The sequence below is a fragment of the Blennius ocellaris genome (assembly GCF_963422515.1).
Source record: "Blennius ocellaris genome assembly, chromosome: 6".
NCBI classification, from domain to species: Eukaryota; Metazoa; Chordata; class Actinopteri; order Blenniiformes; family Blenniidae; genus Blennius; species Blennius ocellaris.
Window position 1 is genome coordinate 21,779,204 of NC_137655.1, and position 17,684 is coordinate 21,796,887.

A 17,684-nucleotide genomic window follows, 5' to 3' on the forward strand; every position below is an offset into this window, starting at 1 on the left:
GAAGCAGAGGAAATCAATCGCCACTGATCAATGAATTCGCGGTGAATGGTCGTGGCTGTGAGCTCTTTTATACGACCTGCAACTGATTTCTGCATCGCCTCAGATGTTCCACCTGGAATAAAGTCAAAGCGTCGCCATCAGGACAAAGTTCAAACACCTCTTCAGTTTCCTGCCTTTTATAGTGACACTCATCGTCCAGTGGTCGCGCCAGGGTTTCAGTGGTTAATGCTCTGGTCTCTCACAGTCAATAAACATGCATTTGAGGTTAAGTGGCCACCATAAATTGCCCGTAGGTGTGAATATGAGTGTGTGACCTGCCCAGGGTTTGACCTGCCATCACTCATGAAGACTTCAACATCTTGCACAAAACCAATAAGGTGTAAAGTGAGTCGTTGATAGGAAAACGTCCATATATATGAGAGGATTTCTTGAGTTCTCTCTCTCCAGTCATCTGTATGTACGTGAGCGGCTTTTGGGCTCCAGAATGGTCAGAGGAGGCGGGGCTTTGTCGTGGTTTCACCAATGACTGATCAACAATATAAGTGACTGACATAAAATTAAACCAGTCAGAATCATTTGGTGTCCGAGACTTGGGGCGACTTTTAACTCGCCCATCGCAGGACCTGCTCAGTGATTGGCTCAAAGTCAGTACTGGATTGCTCTCGTGTGTTTCTACAAGATGCCGCCATGAACATAACGAGCATCTTATGAATTCTGTTTCAGCTTTTTTAAATTTACTCGTTTGAAAGAAGAAATTTGGCTGAAGAGCTTCAGAACAGGTTCAACTTTCTTCAGTAGTTATTTTGAAATGACCAAAAAAACAGAACTGTGTTGAGAATTTTGCAAATGTGTCCAGGTTTGTTGATGTTTCTAAATGTTTAGACATGCTGATATTTATTAATGACTGAAAATCTAAGAGTGTATAAACAAGCGGTTTATTTCCCAAGTGTTTTTTGAGGTACAATTCTAAAATGCTTTGTAAGATGGATTGATGTGTTGTGTGAGAATATACCTGATATACCTTTAGTTTTTCCTAAACTCAGACAGTCATTTCAACAAACCAGCCCCAAGACAAATTCAATGTCTAAAAGATTTGTTTGCAATCTAAGGCAAGATTGTTGTAATGTGGTTTATAAACGCTCTGTAATAAAATGAAGTTAATATGGGCAGAAATGGATTAACAATGAAGAGCCCCACCTTGGAAATTTATCACCCGCAGTCACTCAGCTTCACCTCCTGAAGTTGAATATAGACCAATAAAACTCTATGATTTATGCCAAGAAGAGAACTGCTGAAAGATCATCATCATCATCATCATCATCATCATCATCATCATCATCACCATCGTCATTATCATCATCTATTGACAAGAATTTACAAGCATTACATGAAGCATTACAAAAATTAAAATGTTTCACATCAAAGCTTCACCACAATCCACTGCGTGATTAAAGAAGCATATAAGGTCAAAGTGCAGAATAATTCAAGCATATTCTAATAATCCTGACACCAACAGAAGAGTTCACAAATGTTGTTTGTGTTCATACATCGGCCTTGTTTTCTCGTGCAGTACAATGGCAAAACACAGACGAAGTCAAACTAAACAGGACCTTAACTGAAAGCTCTACAGGGACTGACAAGAAGACAAATGTACCGCAGGACAGTTTCACAGTCTCACACCCACCTCCCAAAAAAAAACAAACCCATTCTGTTTCAGGATCATTAATATCGCAGTTACATTAGGCACACATTTAAACCGTTTGTCTGAGTGCCTGGCAGCCCACTGCTGCAGAGCTGGCATGAGACACACAGAGATCCTCGCCACGTAAATAAGTATGAATCTTTTCCATGCTTTGGAGAAGTGAGACGTGTCGTAGTTTCATTTAGGATGTTGGCTGCTTGGTTTGCTCACATTCTATCTCAATGGAAACAAGAAAACACAGCTAATCTCAAGTGTTATGGATGAATCAAAGAATGTCTAATTAAACAAGAAGAAGACACATTTATTCATCTACTTAATGTTAGTCTTATTAAACAAATACTTAAATATTCTGCATCAGTGTAAACTTACACATATGACAGCTTTAACTTCAAAGTTGGTCACAAGGTCTTGTTAGAGCCTGATATGTGACCACAACTCGAATTGTTATAAAATTTCATGCAATCAAACCTGAAATGTAGTAACTGATCGATAATGTAACAGAATTTTAAAATCTAATAAAACCTAAAATGTAACAAGTGGTCAATAATGTAAATAGACCCAGAGTCAAAAACTTTAATAATATTGTAATCATTTTATCACGTCATAAAGTGAGTCAATGATTTATGTTTTGGAATTGAACCGTTTCAATTTGAATAATAGTGAAAGAATGAGTTCGAAAATTTTGGACTACTTGTATATATTGCATTATATTTCATAACATCTTGTTATATTTTGGGTCGTTGTTGACATGAAAACCTTCGATCAATACAATTTTAGAATCAAAAATAGCTCTAAATATTTCAATTGTTATTTTAACATTAAAGTGTCGGCCCAGAAATGATATTACACCATATCAGAATCCTTCAATACAAGCTTTAGTATTTTTTTTTATGCTTTAAATCGTATTGCATTCTTATATGTGACACTTTGGTCAAACTTTAACCAAACCTTTTGTAGGAGAGGATCAATTTCTCATATTGTTGTTTGCAGTTCGTTTTGAACAGGAAACAGGATCTCTGCGGTTTATTAGCAATACCTTGACATGATTCACCAGGTGTTTGCCCGGTGCACATCAAAGAAAGACATCCACTTTTATATAGGACACATTTGCTTCATCACATAAAGCATTCAGAATCACATAAAAAAATGAAAATTACAACAGTACTGAGTTTATGTCGTAAACTTAACCAAAGAAGATGCCATCTTGTTTTTGGTGGTGTTTTTTTAAAATGTTATAGTTCTTCAGTCCTTTATTAGGACTGAAACTGTGCAGGAGGAATCTTCTGTCTTCTTCTGTGTCAATGAATCATTTTGAGAAAGCTCGTTGCTATCGTCAGTCCCAGTCAAACAACACGGCGATGTCTTTAGACATGGTTGTTGTTCGGGGAACATGAATGAGGGCAGATACACAGACAACTGACTCCATCCTTTCTCCTGTGGTTTCTTTAGCATGCCAAAGAGACACGCATTGAACGCACATTCAAATAAAATGAGTAAATAACTTGGTGCTTTCCAATTGACACCAAAATGTATTAGTTTTGCCGTAGTGTTTAATTTCATAGGCAAAATCGTGATGAAGTAGAAATAGGTTAATAAAACTGGTAGAAATATCACGTGTTGCTCAAATAAAAAGTGTAAAGCTTATTGTCTTTCATTTAAATATTTGTAACCAGTTGTGTCTGGAAAGACTATTGTCATGCTACCTGGCTGAAATAAACTGAGGCTCAGAAGTGGTAAGTACTTTATTTTGTTGTTAGAGAAGCTTTGCACTTTTTAACCACATATATTGTGTTTTTGTACATCCAGGTGTAACTACTAAGCATTGTTTCTAATTATTATTATTATTATTATTATTCTATTCCATTAAGTTCTATTATGTCCTATTCTATTCTGAATTATTCATACCTCTACAGGCTGAATGATGATGTGTTGGATTGTCTCTTTAACTACGCAAATCTTCAAATAAAATTCAGTGATTGACTTTGGTTCTGGCCTGGGAGGGTCTTTACATGCGCCAGTGAACGAAACGCCTTTATGAATTAACTTTTGATTTAGCAGGAAACATTTTGCAAACCACTGCGTCACTGCCAGCCTGTGACTTCTGAAGAGCAATCCTTGTATGTTGTAAACTGTGAGCAATATGTGGGCACAGGCATTTGACTGATACTGAGCATTTCCCCCAAATATGTGAGGAGCCTCAACCTGAAGAGTTGCAGTACATCTTAATCACCAGGAGATGGCACTGTCTGTCTAAAATCAGCTCCATTAAAATGTCCCGTCTTCTCCGCAGCGAAAACTTGATACTCGTGTTATTATATATTTACTGAATGTATGGACCCGAAAGAAAATACCGTTTTAGTGAACGTGTCAGAAAGACATACTTACACACACACACGCACGCACGCACAAACAATTTGCGTGCCATTATTACTTTGTTCAAAATTACCCACATCCGTTTTTGGGGATTTTTGAAACATTGTTTTGCTGAAACTCAAAGGATGATTTCATCTGTAAAAAAAAGAAAAACAAAAACAAAAACCAAAAACATGATTATTAGCAAAAAAAATAAAATCTATTATGTGTATCTCCGTCCTGTACTTTCTTGTTGATGGCATAAATGTTGAAAGCGAATTGCAGACACTTTTATATCTTCTGTGTAGAAATAAACATTAAATTCTCATTTTCAAATATTTTCCCCGACATTGGAATTTCCGTAACATTTGTTTGACAGTCATGGAACAAAATTCAACCTTCAGACATCATTAAAACATGGTAAAATGTGTTTGTGTGGTTCCAAGTTTGTTACTCAACTGATGTTTTTGGTGTTTTGTTTTGTTTTTTCTTTCCACTTTTGAGAAGTGGCATGAGCCACCGCAAAAGTTTCTGTGCTGTTGCAATCTTGTCTGCTACATGTGTTCAGAAACCGGTTATTGGATTATTATCATTTATCAGACAATCGCCACAGTTCATTTTCAAGTTCAACAATTTTGGTAAAAAAACAGAATACATGAATATCATATTCAAAGAATTGCTGTATCACATTTTGAGTAAAAAAAACAAAACAAAAAAAAAAGCCAGGTAATGAAAAGACGAGTTACAGCTTTGAAAAGTGCAATGTGTAAAATATGGACCATAATATGCAGATTAAATTTAAGTACCAGAGACAAGTGGCTCTGTTTAAATTTCCTGCAGAAAACAGTCACAAAGTCAAGAAACTAAAAACCTGTATGTGGTTTTGTTTTTGTTTTTGTTGAAGTGATTGTTAATAGTTTCTCCAGACAGATGAATTAGCGTGTCACTGAGCACTTATTTCATTATCAGACATGCAATGTTCACTCAGGCCACATAATAGCATGCTTCATCACCTACTGCTCAAGAGGAAATCCCTTTTTTTTTTCTCCCTTTTTTTTTAAAGTTTCTGCTTGAAAACTTCCTTCATCACACACAGGATGTACAAATGATTGATCACAACCAAATGCTCTGAACTTACAGACATTATTTATTCACAGTCCAGTCAACTGTGTCCAGCTCATGCGTCTGCTTTTTTTTTTTTTTAATTATCACCCCGTTCATATCTCAGTCGAATCCAAACACATACAAGAACCGAATTGTAAAGCCATGGGAGATGTGAATTGAGGCCCATTGTATTCTATGAATAGCACTGGCACCAAACCACGTCTGGTGTGTATCAGTGCTGGGTGTGATCTGGCTGTCTGCAGCCAGTGATTCAGACCCACAAGGCCGGGACATGAGGAAGTTAAATGTCTTCCTCTGCCTCACCACCGGACTTGTTTTGAACCAACGAAGGTTGGGTTCAATTAAAGAGAGAAAGAGAGAGAAAAAAAAAGACAACAACACAATATTCTTGTTGCCAATTTGTATTTGTGTTTGGCAGCTTTTAAGCAGATGTCCAAAGCAACATTTTCATGACTGCTGCCAGTGAACAGTTTCCCAATAGCGTCACATGCTTTCCTCTGAGTCTATCTCAACCGTCCCCGGGGGACGCCATTTCTTTTAGCCTGACAAATAAAGACAAATTGTCTAAGTTCTTCTTCCTTCTGCTGTCAGGCTGCTGAACCCGATTTTTTGCTTGTGCTCAGTAAAATAATGGGCATTATTAAAGTGTCCAAGGCGAGTAGAGTAGAGTGCACAGCAACAGCTGATTTTAACCGTCATTTCTGAAAAGTCAAGCAATGGTGTGACTTGGAGAATGAAGAAAAAAGGTGCAGAAACATGTGAGCGCGCTCGGGGATACAGGTGCCACCGTTATACCCACTTTGCAGCTGAAGAAGACGATGTTTCAGAAGGAAGCAGTGCTCAAAAGGGCGGGTGAGATTTAAAGGTGTTAAAACCACAAGGAAACTTATTGCACAAAACCTAGGCACACGTCTAACAATGATTCATTTAAAATGCTTGCTTCAACGTTGGGCAATTTAATATACCGAATAGTTGTGCACATGTATTGTATTGTAACCACCTGAAGGAATGAAAAAGCAGCAGAATTAATCAGAGGAGGGGATTTCTATCATTTAGTTTTTGGGATGTAAAACCTAAGAAGAAGAAGAAGAAGAAGAAGAAGAAGAAGAAAGCTCCACTGAAACTTGTCAGAAATGAGCAGCAGTTATGAAATATCTGTGATGATTATCATTAAAACAGATAGAGGTTGAGCAACAAGAAAAAAAAAAAAAAGAAAAGAAACAAAAACTCCAGGGTCAGTTTCATCTGTGAAACAACTTCCTCCCATGAGTACACACACGACATGACAACGTGTGCGAAACCAATATTTTACTAAAATACAGATGTTTCAAAACCGTCACAACTGGATTGATCACAAAACCACATGCTACCACCGGTGGACTGTTATGTGTCACATGATGACATTATGTTCAAAGGGACTTGTTTTGGGGAAACTTGAAGGGAGTTTGATCCGTAGAAGAAGAAGAAGAGAGACAGAGACAGAGAGGGAGGGAGAGAGAGCGAGAGCGAGAGAGAGAGAGCAAGAGAGAGAGAGAGCGAGCTCCAACAGGATATTTTGTCACTATGGTTGCTGGCGGACGGCCTTGATTGCTGCATGTCATGCTGCTTTCACCCGAAGCGTGGTAACGGTGGCGCCTTCAGAGCAGCTCCTCCTATTGTGATCAACTCTGTCAAAGAAATTCTCAGATCCTCTGGATTCATGTAACTGCAGCAAACTTGTAGCAAAAAAGAAAAGAAGCATTTTCCCCTCGGAGGTAAGTGTTTTTGTTTTTTTGTTTATTTTGTTTGTTTGTTTCAGTCGTTATAGTTCTTAGGTGGTTAATTCATCATGAGGAATGACTGCGTTAGTTCCTCTGATATTGTGAAAATGTCTTGTTCTTTGGAATATTTCCCGCTACTTGCAGAAGTCTGGCAAAATTGTAACAAACTAAATATCAGCATGCCATTTTGACTCACCGCTGTAATTAAAAAAAAAAAGTTCTGTGGTTTATATCTTAGATTTTGATTAGAAATTGGTCTTTTAATAGGACGAGTCAGTGTATCAGTACCAGTTGAAACATTAAAAGATTTGAAGAAAACCAGTTTAAAGGCTATTTAAAACTACGCAAAAACAACATTTTAAACATTTACGAATTTGGTGTGATCATGTTCAGTGTTCTCAGATATTTGCCCCAAATGCAATTTCACTTGTTAATTGACCAGGAAACGTGCTTTCTCCCCTGCACCATGTGTACAGGCAGATAGAGGCAAGTATCATTTTGGCTCAAACAATATGACTTTCCAACTGCCCACCATTTTAAGGCAGAGCACCCTGGGGAAGTTGACTTCCTCATAGACAAGGCCATCTCTTAACACCATGTTTTTCTCTTTTCCCCCCCGCTGTAATGTGAATGTGAGGGTGGTGCAGCTGCATTGAGAGTTATTGTTCACAGACTTCCTCAAAACATTATGAAAGCACAGCGAGATCCAGTGAGTCAAATATGTAAAACTGCGGGTATGAGTAGTTTTTTTTTTTTTTTTTTCAACCTTCATCCGACTTTCTCCTGATATGTACATCGATCGTCATGTGTAAATATAGAGTCCCCCAAAATGATCAAATTCGTGATCAAATATTAGCTATAAACACAATGAACCTTCTTTATATATCTGTTCCGAATCACTCTCTAATTTCTTTTTTAAATCTTAAAATCTACTTTTCTCAACTGCAACAGCTGCAAAATCTTAATTTATGAAACCAAGAAAAGGGTTAAAAAAAAAAAAAAAAGTTTGATTTTTGCTTGGATTTGCAAAAATAAAAATACCACAAGATGGCAGTGCACACCCAAAAAAAACCCAACTCCATTGCAAATTGGTGAATCATTCAGCAACTAATCCTACACAAACAAGCAAACACATAAGCCCCCCCATAAATCCTGATGAACTTTATACATTTTAACAAAAGACTGTTTCAAGCCACATTAGCAGGAAATAACTGAATAAATTGATAAAAAAAATGTACATGTTGGAAACAGTTTGGTACAGCCTCACAGGAAGTGTAGCCGGTGGGGTTCCAGGCCCTTCTCGGTGGAATTTGCATGTTTTCCCATTGCATGCATTATGTTTTAATTGGATACTCTTAGTTTCTCCCATAGTCAGATATTATAAAAGCTGTATTGCAAAGGAGTGATGGACAAGGTAACATACAACCTCCATACAGAAAGGCCAAAGTTCAACAACAATCTCATAATGAAGTGTGAATGCTCGCCACTAAATCACTGAGGACCAAATGAGGAATCATGCAAATCATTTTCCTTTGGATTTTAAGAATGGTAAGGACTGAAATGAGCAAACAGGTCTCATTTCAAGGGAAGTCTTTTAGACTGGTTTTATTTCCTCAGTCTGGTTTCATAATAAAATGAAGAAAAATCAAAATCTGTGTTTCACCACAGCTTTCACTGTCCTTTCCTTTTGTAGAAACGGCTTCCGAAGACATCAAAATGGGCTCAACTACCGCTCCTGTGACCTTCACCATTTCACCAACCAGCGGCGACTTGAATAAATCCAGCTGTGACACCCTCTACTCCCACAGGAACTACGCCAGAATCTTCATGCCTTTGGTCTACTGCGTTGTCTTTGTTGTGGGGCTCTCTGGTAACTGCCTTGCTCTCCATGTCATCCGCCCCAATTTGAAGAAGATCAACTCCACCACCTTGTACTCACTGAACCTGGTCATGTCAGACATCCTCTTCACGCTCTCGCTTCCCGTGAGAATCGCCTACTATGCCATGGGCTTCCACTGGCCTCTGGGCGAGGTGCTGTGCAAGATCTCGGGCTTCATCTTCTACATCAACACCTACGCAGGAGTCAACTTCATGACCTGCCTCAGCGTGGACCGGTTTGTGGCCGTGGTTTTGCCCCTGCGCTTCGCCCGGGTCAGGAAAGTCAGCAACGTGCGCTACATTTGCGTGGGAGTGTGGCTGCTGGTTCTGACACAGACCCTGCCTCTTCTCGGGATGCGCATGACCAAGATAGAGCCCGACGGCTTCATCACCTGTATGGAATACCCCAACTTTGACACGGTGGACCATATCGCCTCCATACTGATCGGCGGCGTCTTCCTCGGTTACGTGGTCCCCGTGGTCACCATTCTGGTGTGTTACTCAATCCTGTGCCTCAAACTCCACGCCACAGCCAAGGCCAACCATTTGACTGAAAAGTCCGGCCGGAGCCGCAAGGCCATCGGCGTGATCTGCTGCGTGTCGCTGGTGTTCGTCGTCTGTTTCAGCCCCTACCACATTGACCTCCTGCAGTACATGATCCGCAAACTGGTGTGGAACCCGGACTGCGCCGACCTCACGGCCTTTCAGGTGTCGCTGCACATCACGGTGTGTCTCATGAACCTCAACTCCTGCTTGGATCCCTTCATCTACTTCTTCGCATGCAAGGGTTACAAGAGGAAGATCCTGAAGCTCCTGAAGCTGCAGGTCAGCCTGTCGTTCTCCAGCGCGGTGAGGATGTCGCCCGAAGGCTCCTCCAAGGACTTCATCGATGGCAACAAGATCCAACTCAACAGCACGGTCAGCGAGCGACTCACAGAACGGAGATTTAACCGGCACGAATGAAGTGAAGAACTGAGACACGGGATGAGGAGTTCGGTCACATCTCAGTGGAGCTGCTTCGACCTGAACAGCGTCTCCAATAAGCTGGTTTTGAACTTTGGAATGGACGAAGCCATGTCGTGATGCATGTGAGGCAGCTCCTGAGGCACCTGGTTCCAAGGAAGGATTTCAGTGGCTTATTTATCGCAAATGAAGAATGATTGGTGATCTCAAAATAGAAGAAACGCATTGCTATGCACACAACTATTTAACTGGTGTCATTGAATTGTTTTGAAACATGCTGGCGTCCTGCTTGTAGTACAGAGTGTAAGATGCTTGAGGGATACGTCTGGATATCTACCAGCTGAAAAACATGCCAATACTCAGATGTTACATCTTTAGACTTGAAGAAGAAAAAAAAAGAAGAAAGTTCAGTACCTCCAACATTAGGCGATATGCTCAAAGCCGTGACACACAGATATTGTAAATGCACAATGACCTCATATCTGAACCCAATGTGACGTGTGTATAAATCAAATCTGCAGTCTCATGTATGTTTCCTGTTGGTTGTGTTATTTTTTGTTTTGTTTTGTTTGTTATCCTGTCAGTTTCAGGGCAGCTCACAATTAAAACCTCTTCAGAAACTTGATCATGTTCACAGCTGTTTATCCAGATGAGTAATTCCACATGGTTGGAAAAGCACTCTTCTTTATCACAAATGTATTTCCTTTCACTCTTTCGATTACACTTAACATTATGACCTCGTATGTTATAGGCTGTTGTAAAACAGCCCTCACCGTATAGATGAGCGTGTGTTGACAATGATGAAATGCTCGATTTGGTTTTCACATGTCAAAAATTACGTGACATTTAAATATTGAGAATTCTGCATCCACCAGTATTGTACAGTGCTCACAAAGTTCTGAAGCCGTTTCCTCCACCCGCTTGCCGCGTTTCATCTGTGACTCTTTGAATTGACCACATGAGTCGACACATCCTGAACTTCCGTCTTAAGTTTAAGTGTATATATTGTAATGTTTGAAAAACCTATTGAATTTCTCTTTATCTGATGTGTTTTGGAAATTAGATTTTTGCAGGATGCAATTTAAATGTGAAAACATGAAGTCAGACTGAAATGAAATAGTAAAAATGGTTGTTTTGATCAATTCGAAAGTATGAACATCAGCTATTCAGCTTATTTTCACCACTTCAGCAGTCAAAAAAAGAAAAGAAAAATTTAACACTGGCATGCAAGGTGTTTAGCTCGAGGACAACAGATGAGTCGCTCCACCAGCTGATTCACAGACACCACGGTGTGTAACTTGTTCCATTTTTCCACTTGTCCTACTTCTATTTCCAGAAAACAGAATTCAGAGCTAGAAATTCATTTGAAAAAAATTGGTTCTTCATCAATCGCGTGGATAACAATGATCGAGTAATGATTTATTATTAATGTTGCACATTCTGAAATGTTGGGCTTTCCTTTGTGTGACAGTGGCTGGGTGTTGGGAGTTTGAGTGTGAACAGGAAAACCTCACAATGACCCCTCATTCTGCTGCTGTTGTTCTGTGTAGGTGTGCCCTCAACATCAGAAATATTTCCACACGTTGGTGAACCTTTGCTGCCTTTAACTTTCTTGACAAACTATTCCGGTTGGCAGATTAATACATTACCCCCCTGAGACACACTATTCATAGCAGTGAAGTTTCCCACTATATAGTGTATAATCATATATCTATTAACCTCTTGACCTCTTCATATGCTTTACCTCATACTTTCACTTCTTCCCATTTGGCGTCACTGAAACGTGTCCCTTGTTGATAGTCGAGGTACTTTGTTTGCAGTAAACACTGTATTCACACATATAATTGCCATCTGCTTTATCACGTCTTTTTTTTTCCCCATCACCTGACATCTTTGGGGATTACAGAAATGTGTTTGTTTCAGAGGGATGAGCTGGAAGAGAGAAGAACAAAAGGCATTGAAGCAGAGTTTCTCGGAGGGAAATACCAGTTAAGAACATTTGAAGCCAATTAATCCAGAGGAAAGTTTATTTGAACTTTGAAGATGTTTACATATGGGGAAGAGAAAAAGTCCACCGTGTTTTGGTATGCAGTTGACTCACATTCACATCCTACAGGAATTTAGTCACACATGCTCTGAATGCAGTGGAAGCAAAGCCAAGGCGTCAAACCCAGAGCCGTCCCCCACTGCACCACCGTGGAAATATAAACATGCTCAGCATGGGAAACCTCTCAACAGTGGATGCAGGGAATCAGTGTGTGTAATATGAAGTACTACAATCAATGCTACATAAGTCTCTGGAATAGAATCATAGTCTTACTGGACACATACGTCAATAACAATATGGAATAACGTTTTGACTGCTGTACAAAAATCAAGCTTTAACACAAATATTTATTCCTGTGTTTTATTTTAACGTTAACTAAAAATTGGATTTCACTTATAGCTCTTTTTTTCTCCCCGCTTGAACAGTCCCCCAAGCACTTTACATTGTTCATCACATTCACCCATTCACACAGCAATGGAGGCGGCTTCAACACAAAGAACAGAAAGTCCACCCACTGGGAGCAGTTTGGGGTTCAGTGTCTTGCTCAAGGACACTTCAACCAACTGACAAAGCCTCACAGAGACTCTATTCTTTAATTCGGTCACACTTCCCGTTTCTTAGAGTAACGCGTTTGTGGTAAATGGCCTGGATACGATTTTGAACATATAGTTTCACTCAAAATATGGATCTTGAGTCAAAGATATCGTCAAATCTATCATTTGCATACAAGGTCGGTCGTTCTGAACCCAAATTACTGACATTAAAATTTTTTTTTAAAAATGAACCAGCACTTGTTCCACTCCACATGAAAACCTGATTATTGAGCCGAGTTGTTATGTTGTTATGCGTTTTGTTGCTGCTACTTCTTGCAGTCGTAAAGATCCTTCAGCTGAGCTTGGTCAACGTGTCACAGTAGCAATACAATGATACAGCTATCTACACAGTATTTACACATTCTTACAGATAGGATATTAAGTAACACATAGGACAAGTTATTTTGAGGAACAAGGATAGTAACTCCTCAACGCTTTCTGTTTTGGGGCAGTCTTTCAGATTTGTAGTGTTTCCTCATAGCCTGCAGAGGACAGTATAAAACTGAGTGACGAGGCCATAATAAACCAAGTAAGACGAGCTTCACATCCTGGTTCACTTCTAAATCTTAAGCCACAAGGTCCGTTTTTCTTTGTTAAAAATGTGCTTTTACGCAATTCACTTTTGAATAACTGGCAAAGTATAAATTGAGTTAAAAGGAAGGAAATAAAATACACTTAACTTGAAGATATAACTAAAGCTTCAGTTATATATACACACATATTGCTCATTGTATAGATAACTAATAAGAAATGTCTTTTGGAGTGATTTTCTCATGGAGGCAGCCACATGACAAGTATCAAAGAGAGGAAAACATCACACAGACTGTTGTCATAACAACATATTGCAATGAACACAAAGTACCATCTGGTATGAGATTTTTAAGACACATCAAGAGGATAAGCCGATAGATAATTATAACCATGGAATAAGAATCAGAGCTTCTTCAGCATAATATGCCTGAAACACAAGACACACAAAAAGAAGTTTACATCAAAGTTGACAACTTAATCAAAATCAAATATCTGGCAGTAGATGTAACCTCTGGTCGGGGTCAGTTCAAGTGGTAAACTGGTAGTGGGGGGAAAGCGTGCAATGCGTGTGCGCCGGGGAGGAAAAGTGAAGCAGTTTGGCGATCAATGAGGGAAGTTTTGATTGCACAATGTTCTTTGAGCCAAATGTCCTAATTCATAGTTGTTACACACACACACACACACACACAGAGAGACGCGAGCACATTAATCACACACATTAATCTGTATTCAATCCCGGTCCAGACTGACCTTGAGCGTTTCACCTGAGGTATGCGCTTTGCATCCATTAAGTCGATGTGGTGTAAAACCATCTCACAGCATCAGCGTGAAGTGTCTATTACCACCGTCTTATTTCCTGTTTATATGGCAACTGCCTCAACATCCTGTTTTTAATTACTTCTCTCCAGCAGCAGATGCTTCTCACAGCAACCTGCTGTGGATTACTCCCCTGAGAACTAATGTGCTGTGACAGACCCCACTTTTCCAATCAATAACTCGCCCTAAATCTGCCATCTCTCTGCCTGCCAAACACACTCCCACTTCTAATGGCACATCATTTTCTTTAAGGGGGTGTAATTGCAGACTGTGGAAAGCTGTAGCCCTTTGTGTTCCAACTATGTAGCTACTGTAAAGAAATCTAAAGTACAGAAACTACAGCTCACACACACAAACAGACACAGGAAGCGATGGGGGGGGGGGGCTTTACACTGCGCACTGTCTCACCACCATTTCCATCACATTACCATTCACTTCCCTGTTTTGGCTGTTCGAAGCCGAGTGTTCAGATAAATCTTCATGAACTCACTTTCACTTCATAAACCTGTTGGTGTGAGCTTATCGAGATGTTTGTTTGATTTCTGTGGTAAGTGCAGACTTTTATTCTGTGGGAAAAGCTGGTTTGGGGGGGGGGCTTTTCTATTGCTGCGTATTTTGGTGGTAATTTCCACTACAAACTGATATTTATTCGGTCTGCTACTTTACTGTAATTGTTTTCACTGATGTGCCAGTGTTGGCAAGACATACAGAAGACAGCATAGTCAAGCAGAAATGAATGCAGGGGTCACATGACTTCTTATCAGACATGTGATTCTCACAGACTAAGTAAAATCTTTATCTAACCCCCAACAGAAAATTATATTTACTCCAAATCATTTTTTGTTACCATTCTTGTTTGATGAACTTTGATCATAAAAAGGAACATAGAAGCAGATGCGATCTGAGTTTCTGTTTCACATTGCTTTTAAAAATAAGCATTCAAATGATCAACACTGCAGGTTCTGCAAATTGTGAAACACAGATGCATCCTTATTTGGAAGAGTCTTTTTTCAGCCACTGTTTTCTCAGAGAACTTTTTCAATTTCAATTTTTGACTGACTTCTGAAATGTAGATAATCCATAATTATCCATGTCTATATGTATTTTCTCCGTCATGATGTGACATCAAACACGTTATGATGAGATGGTTCCAAATTCAAACATTCCACCTATGCATATGTTTTCTTCCCGGTTTCCTCTCACACACACAGATGGATGTTAGTTTTTCTATTTGTGACCATGGTCTGATTTAAGTGGATGAGTGTTAAATGTGATGCAGAAATGAGGAACTTGTTAAATCTTAGACATAATCTGTGGAGAAATAACATTTTATAACATGAAGTGCAAAGTGTACAAAGTATACCCAGACAGTTAACTCTTTAATTCCATTATACGGTTTCTTTTAATATTGTCTTTAAATGAAAATGTGTTCATGTGTGAGGTTCGTTCTGTTTTTATTCACTTATAAAGGCAGATTCATGTTGTAGCGAAAAGAATAAGCATGCTTATTCTTTTCGCTACAACATGAATCTGCTTTTGTTTCATCTCTGCTGATTATTAAACAATGTGCTACACTAATAAAGCTGACATGTTATATTTAGTAACATTATGAGTGGTTCCTCCTCTTCAGGAAACTCTTTTAGAGAAAAGCAGAAAGCACTCAGCCTCGTTTTCTTCATCAGGATTCACAGAGACTAAAATATTGAATAAAGTATCTCTTTTCTCATATTAGAGCTCTGAGTGAAGCGCGAAGTGAAATCATCACGAGATCATTAAATCATGGAAGCCTGGTTCTTGAAGGTTAAAGAGTTACAGGTAAATTGAGATAATGATTTCTGTATTCTGTCCCTTTCAGCACGATGGTGAATTTCAACTCCTCCAACTTGTCTGTGGAGTCGGGCGCGATGAAGCCGGAGCTGGGACCGGAGGAGTACCGCCTGGCGTCTGTTATTTTTTACTGCTTTGTCTTCATCGTAGGAGTTATTGTTAATCTTACTGCTTTATGGGTGTTTGCCCTGACCACCAAGAAGAGGAACTCAGTCACTGTCTACATGATAAATGTGGCATTGGTGGACCTCACCTACATCCTGCTGCTTCCCTTCAGGATGGTTTACTACCATCAGGATTACTGGCCTTTTGGAGACGTATTCTGCCGGATCAACGCGGCCCTCACCATCTTCTACCCCTGCATGGCTCTGTGGCTGTTTGCCCTCATCAGTTCCGACCGCTACATGGCTATCGTCCAGCCGAAGCAAGGGAAGGAGTTGAGGAACGTCCCAAAGACGGTGATAGGCAGTCTGGGAGTGTGGCTCATGACTCTGGGCAGCGCCGTCCCTCTACTCGTCTCTCAGGACGATCCCGATCGCATCTCTAACTTCACCACCTGCATCAAGATGCAGGACATCATCTACATGCGTCATAACAACCTCGTCAACTTTGTCCGACTCATCTTCTTCTTCCTGGTTCCCATATGCATCATGATTGGCTGCTACATTGTCATTGTAGATAATCTAATTCACGGCCGCACCTCAAAGCTCAAGCCTAAAGTGAAGCAGAAGTCCATCCGTATTATAGTCACGCTCATAATCCAGGTGTTGGTCTGCTTTGTGCCTTTTCACGTGAGTTTAGTGCTGCGCTTATTGGGAAACAGCGAAGACGAGGGATTCAGCACGTGGGCGGTCTTCACCACGTTCCTGATGAACCTGAGCACCGTGTTGGACATCATCCTTTACTACATTGTCTCAAAGCAGTTTCAGGACAGGGTGATCAGCGTGATTCTGTACAGGAACTATCTGCGCAGCGTTAGAAGGAAGAGCAGGCGCACAAACACAGGCAGCATCAGATCAATGAGCAACTTGACCAGTGCAATGATCTAAACCCCACATGAGGCTCCTCCCCAAAATTCTCGCTCATGTACATACTTCTTCACGCTTTTGGCACAGTGTAACACTGAACGCATCGCTGTGTCCATGGTTCATTATCAGAAGGATCAAAACTTGCAATTAATTTTCAAGGTGTGATTTACACTCACAGTATGGGAGTGCTGCTGTTGTGGCAAAAACATCTGTGTTCAGAGCTGATTGACTCGCCCCTGAGACTGGAGATGTTTTCCGTGCGTCTTTGCTGCGGTAGACAAAAGCACGAGTGTCTGTGGCTCAGGTGTAACGCATGCAGATGAAAATAAAGCTCATAGTCATTTAAAAGGTGCCCTGGCAGTCCCCTGTTTGTCATGCATAAACACTGAAACTCTTCTTAAACTCCCCACTACGTCAGCCAAGGACTATAACAAGCTGACAGCCTCCGCAGGAGGGAAACCTACAGGAAACCATTTTTTTTTTTTTTTAAAGGTTGCTTTTTTTTATATATATGGCCCCCGCAGTGTTACTGTAACTCAGCCTCTGCAGCAGCTCAGTTTTACAGAGGTGGAAGTGGGCAGACATAACCATCACTGCTGTGCTGCGTCACGTGACTGAATAAAGCTTGTTTGACTTTTGCGATTTTATGTTTGTCCACATTACAGAGCAGCCACGTGGGATTCGGTGTGGTGTCTGCATGTTCTTCATGTGAATATTTTATTGTTTCCTTCCACAGTCCAGAAACATACATGTCAAGCTGACTGTGTTTGCTATGCGATGGACTGGAGACCTGCTCGGCGTGTGCTCCCACCTCCGTCCGCTGGTCTGAAGCCCTGTAACCCTGCTGGATGAAGCAGCTTGGAAGATGGATGGATTTCCTATTTGTTGAGTCCGGGTTAAAGAGCAGCCACTTGCCATTTGACACAATCCCATCACACTGCAGGGTGGTGCAGTGGTTGGCAACGCTTGCCTCAGACGGAGAGTATCTTTGCTTTTGAGACTAAAAACATGTGTTTCAGGCTAATTGGTGACCTTAAATGGCTCATGTTTGTAAATGTGAGT

General features: G+C 40.3%; 2 protein-coding genes across 2 annotated transcripts; both read left to right on the forward strand.

Annotated features, from left to right (window-relative positions):
• The first annotated feature begins 6,805 nt into the window (after window positions 1-6,805).
• Window positions 6,806-10,364, forward strand: gpr183a (G protein-coupled receptor 183a). The gene is made up of 2 exons (XM_080498022.1): window positions 6,806-6,933; window positions 8,633-10,364. The coding sequence occupies exon 2, from the start codon at window positions 8,656-8,658 to the stop codon at window positions 9,778-9,780; it is 1,125 nt and encodes a 374-aa protein (XP_080354148.1). The 5' UTR covers window positions 6,806-6,933; window positions 8,633-8,655; the 3' UTR covers window positions 9,781-10,364.
• A 3,925-nt stretch (window positions 10,365-14,289) lies between these two features.
• On the forward strand, window positions 14,290-16,745 carry gpr18 (G protein-coupled receptor 18). Its single transcript, XM_080498722.1, has 2 exons — window positions 14,290-14,314; window positions 15,623-16,745. Exon 2 carries the CDS (start codon window positions 15,627-15,629, stop codon window positions 16,641-16,643), a length of 1,017 nt encoding a protein of 338 aa, XP_080354848.1. The 5' UTR covers window positions 14,290-14,314; window positions 15,623-15,626; the 3' UTR covers window positions 16,644-16,745.
• The last annotated feature ends 939 nt before the right edge of the window (window positions 16,746-17,684 follow it).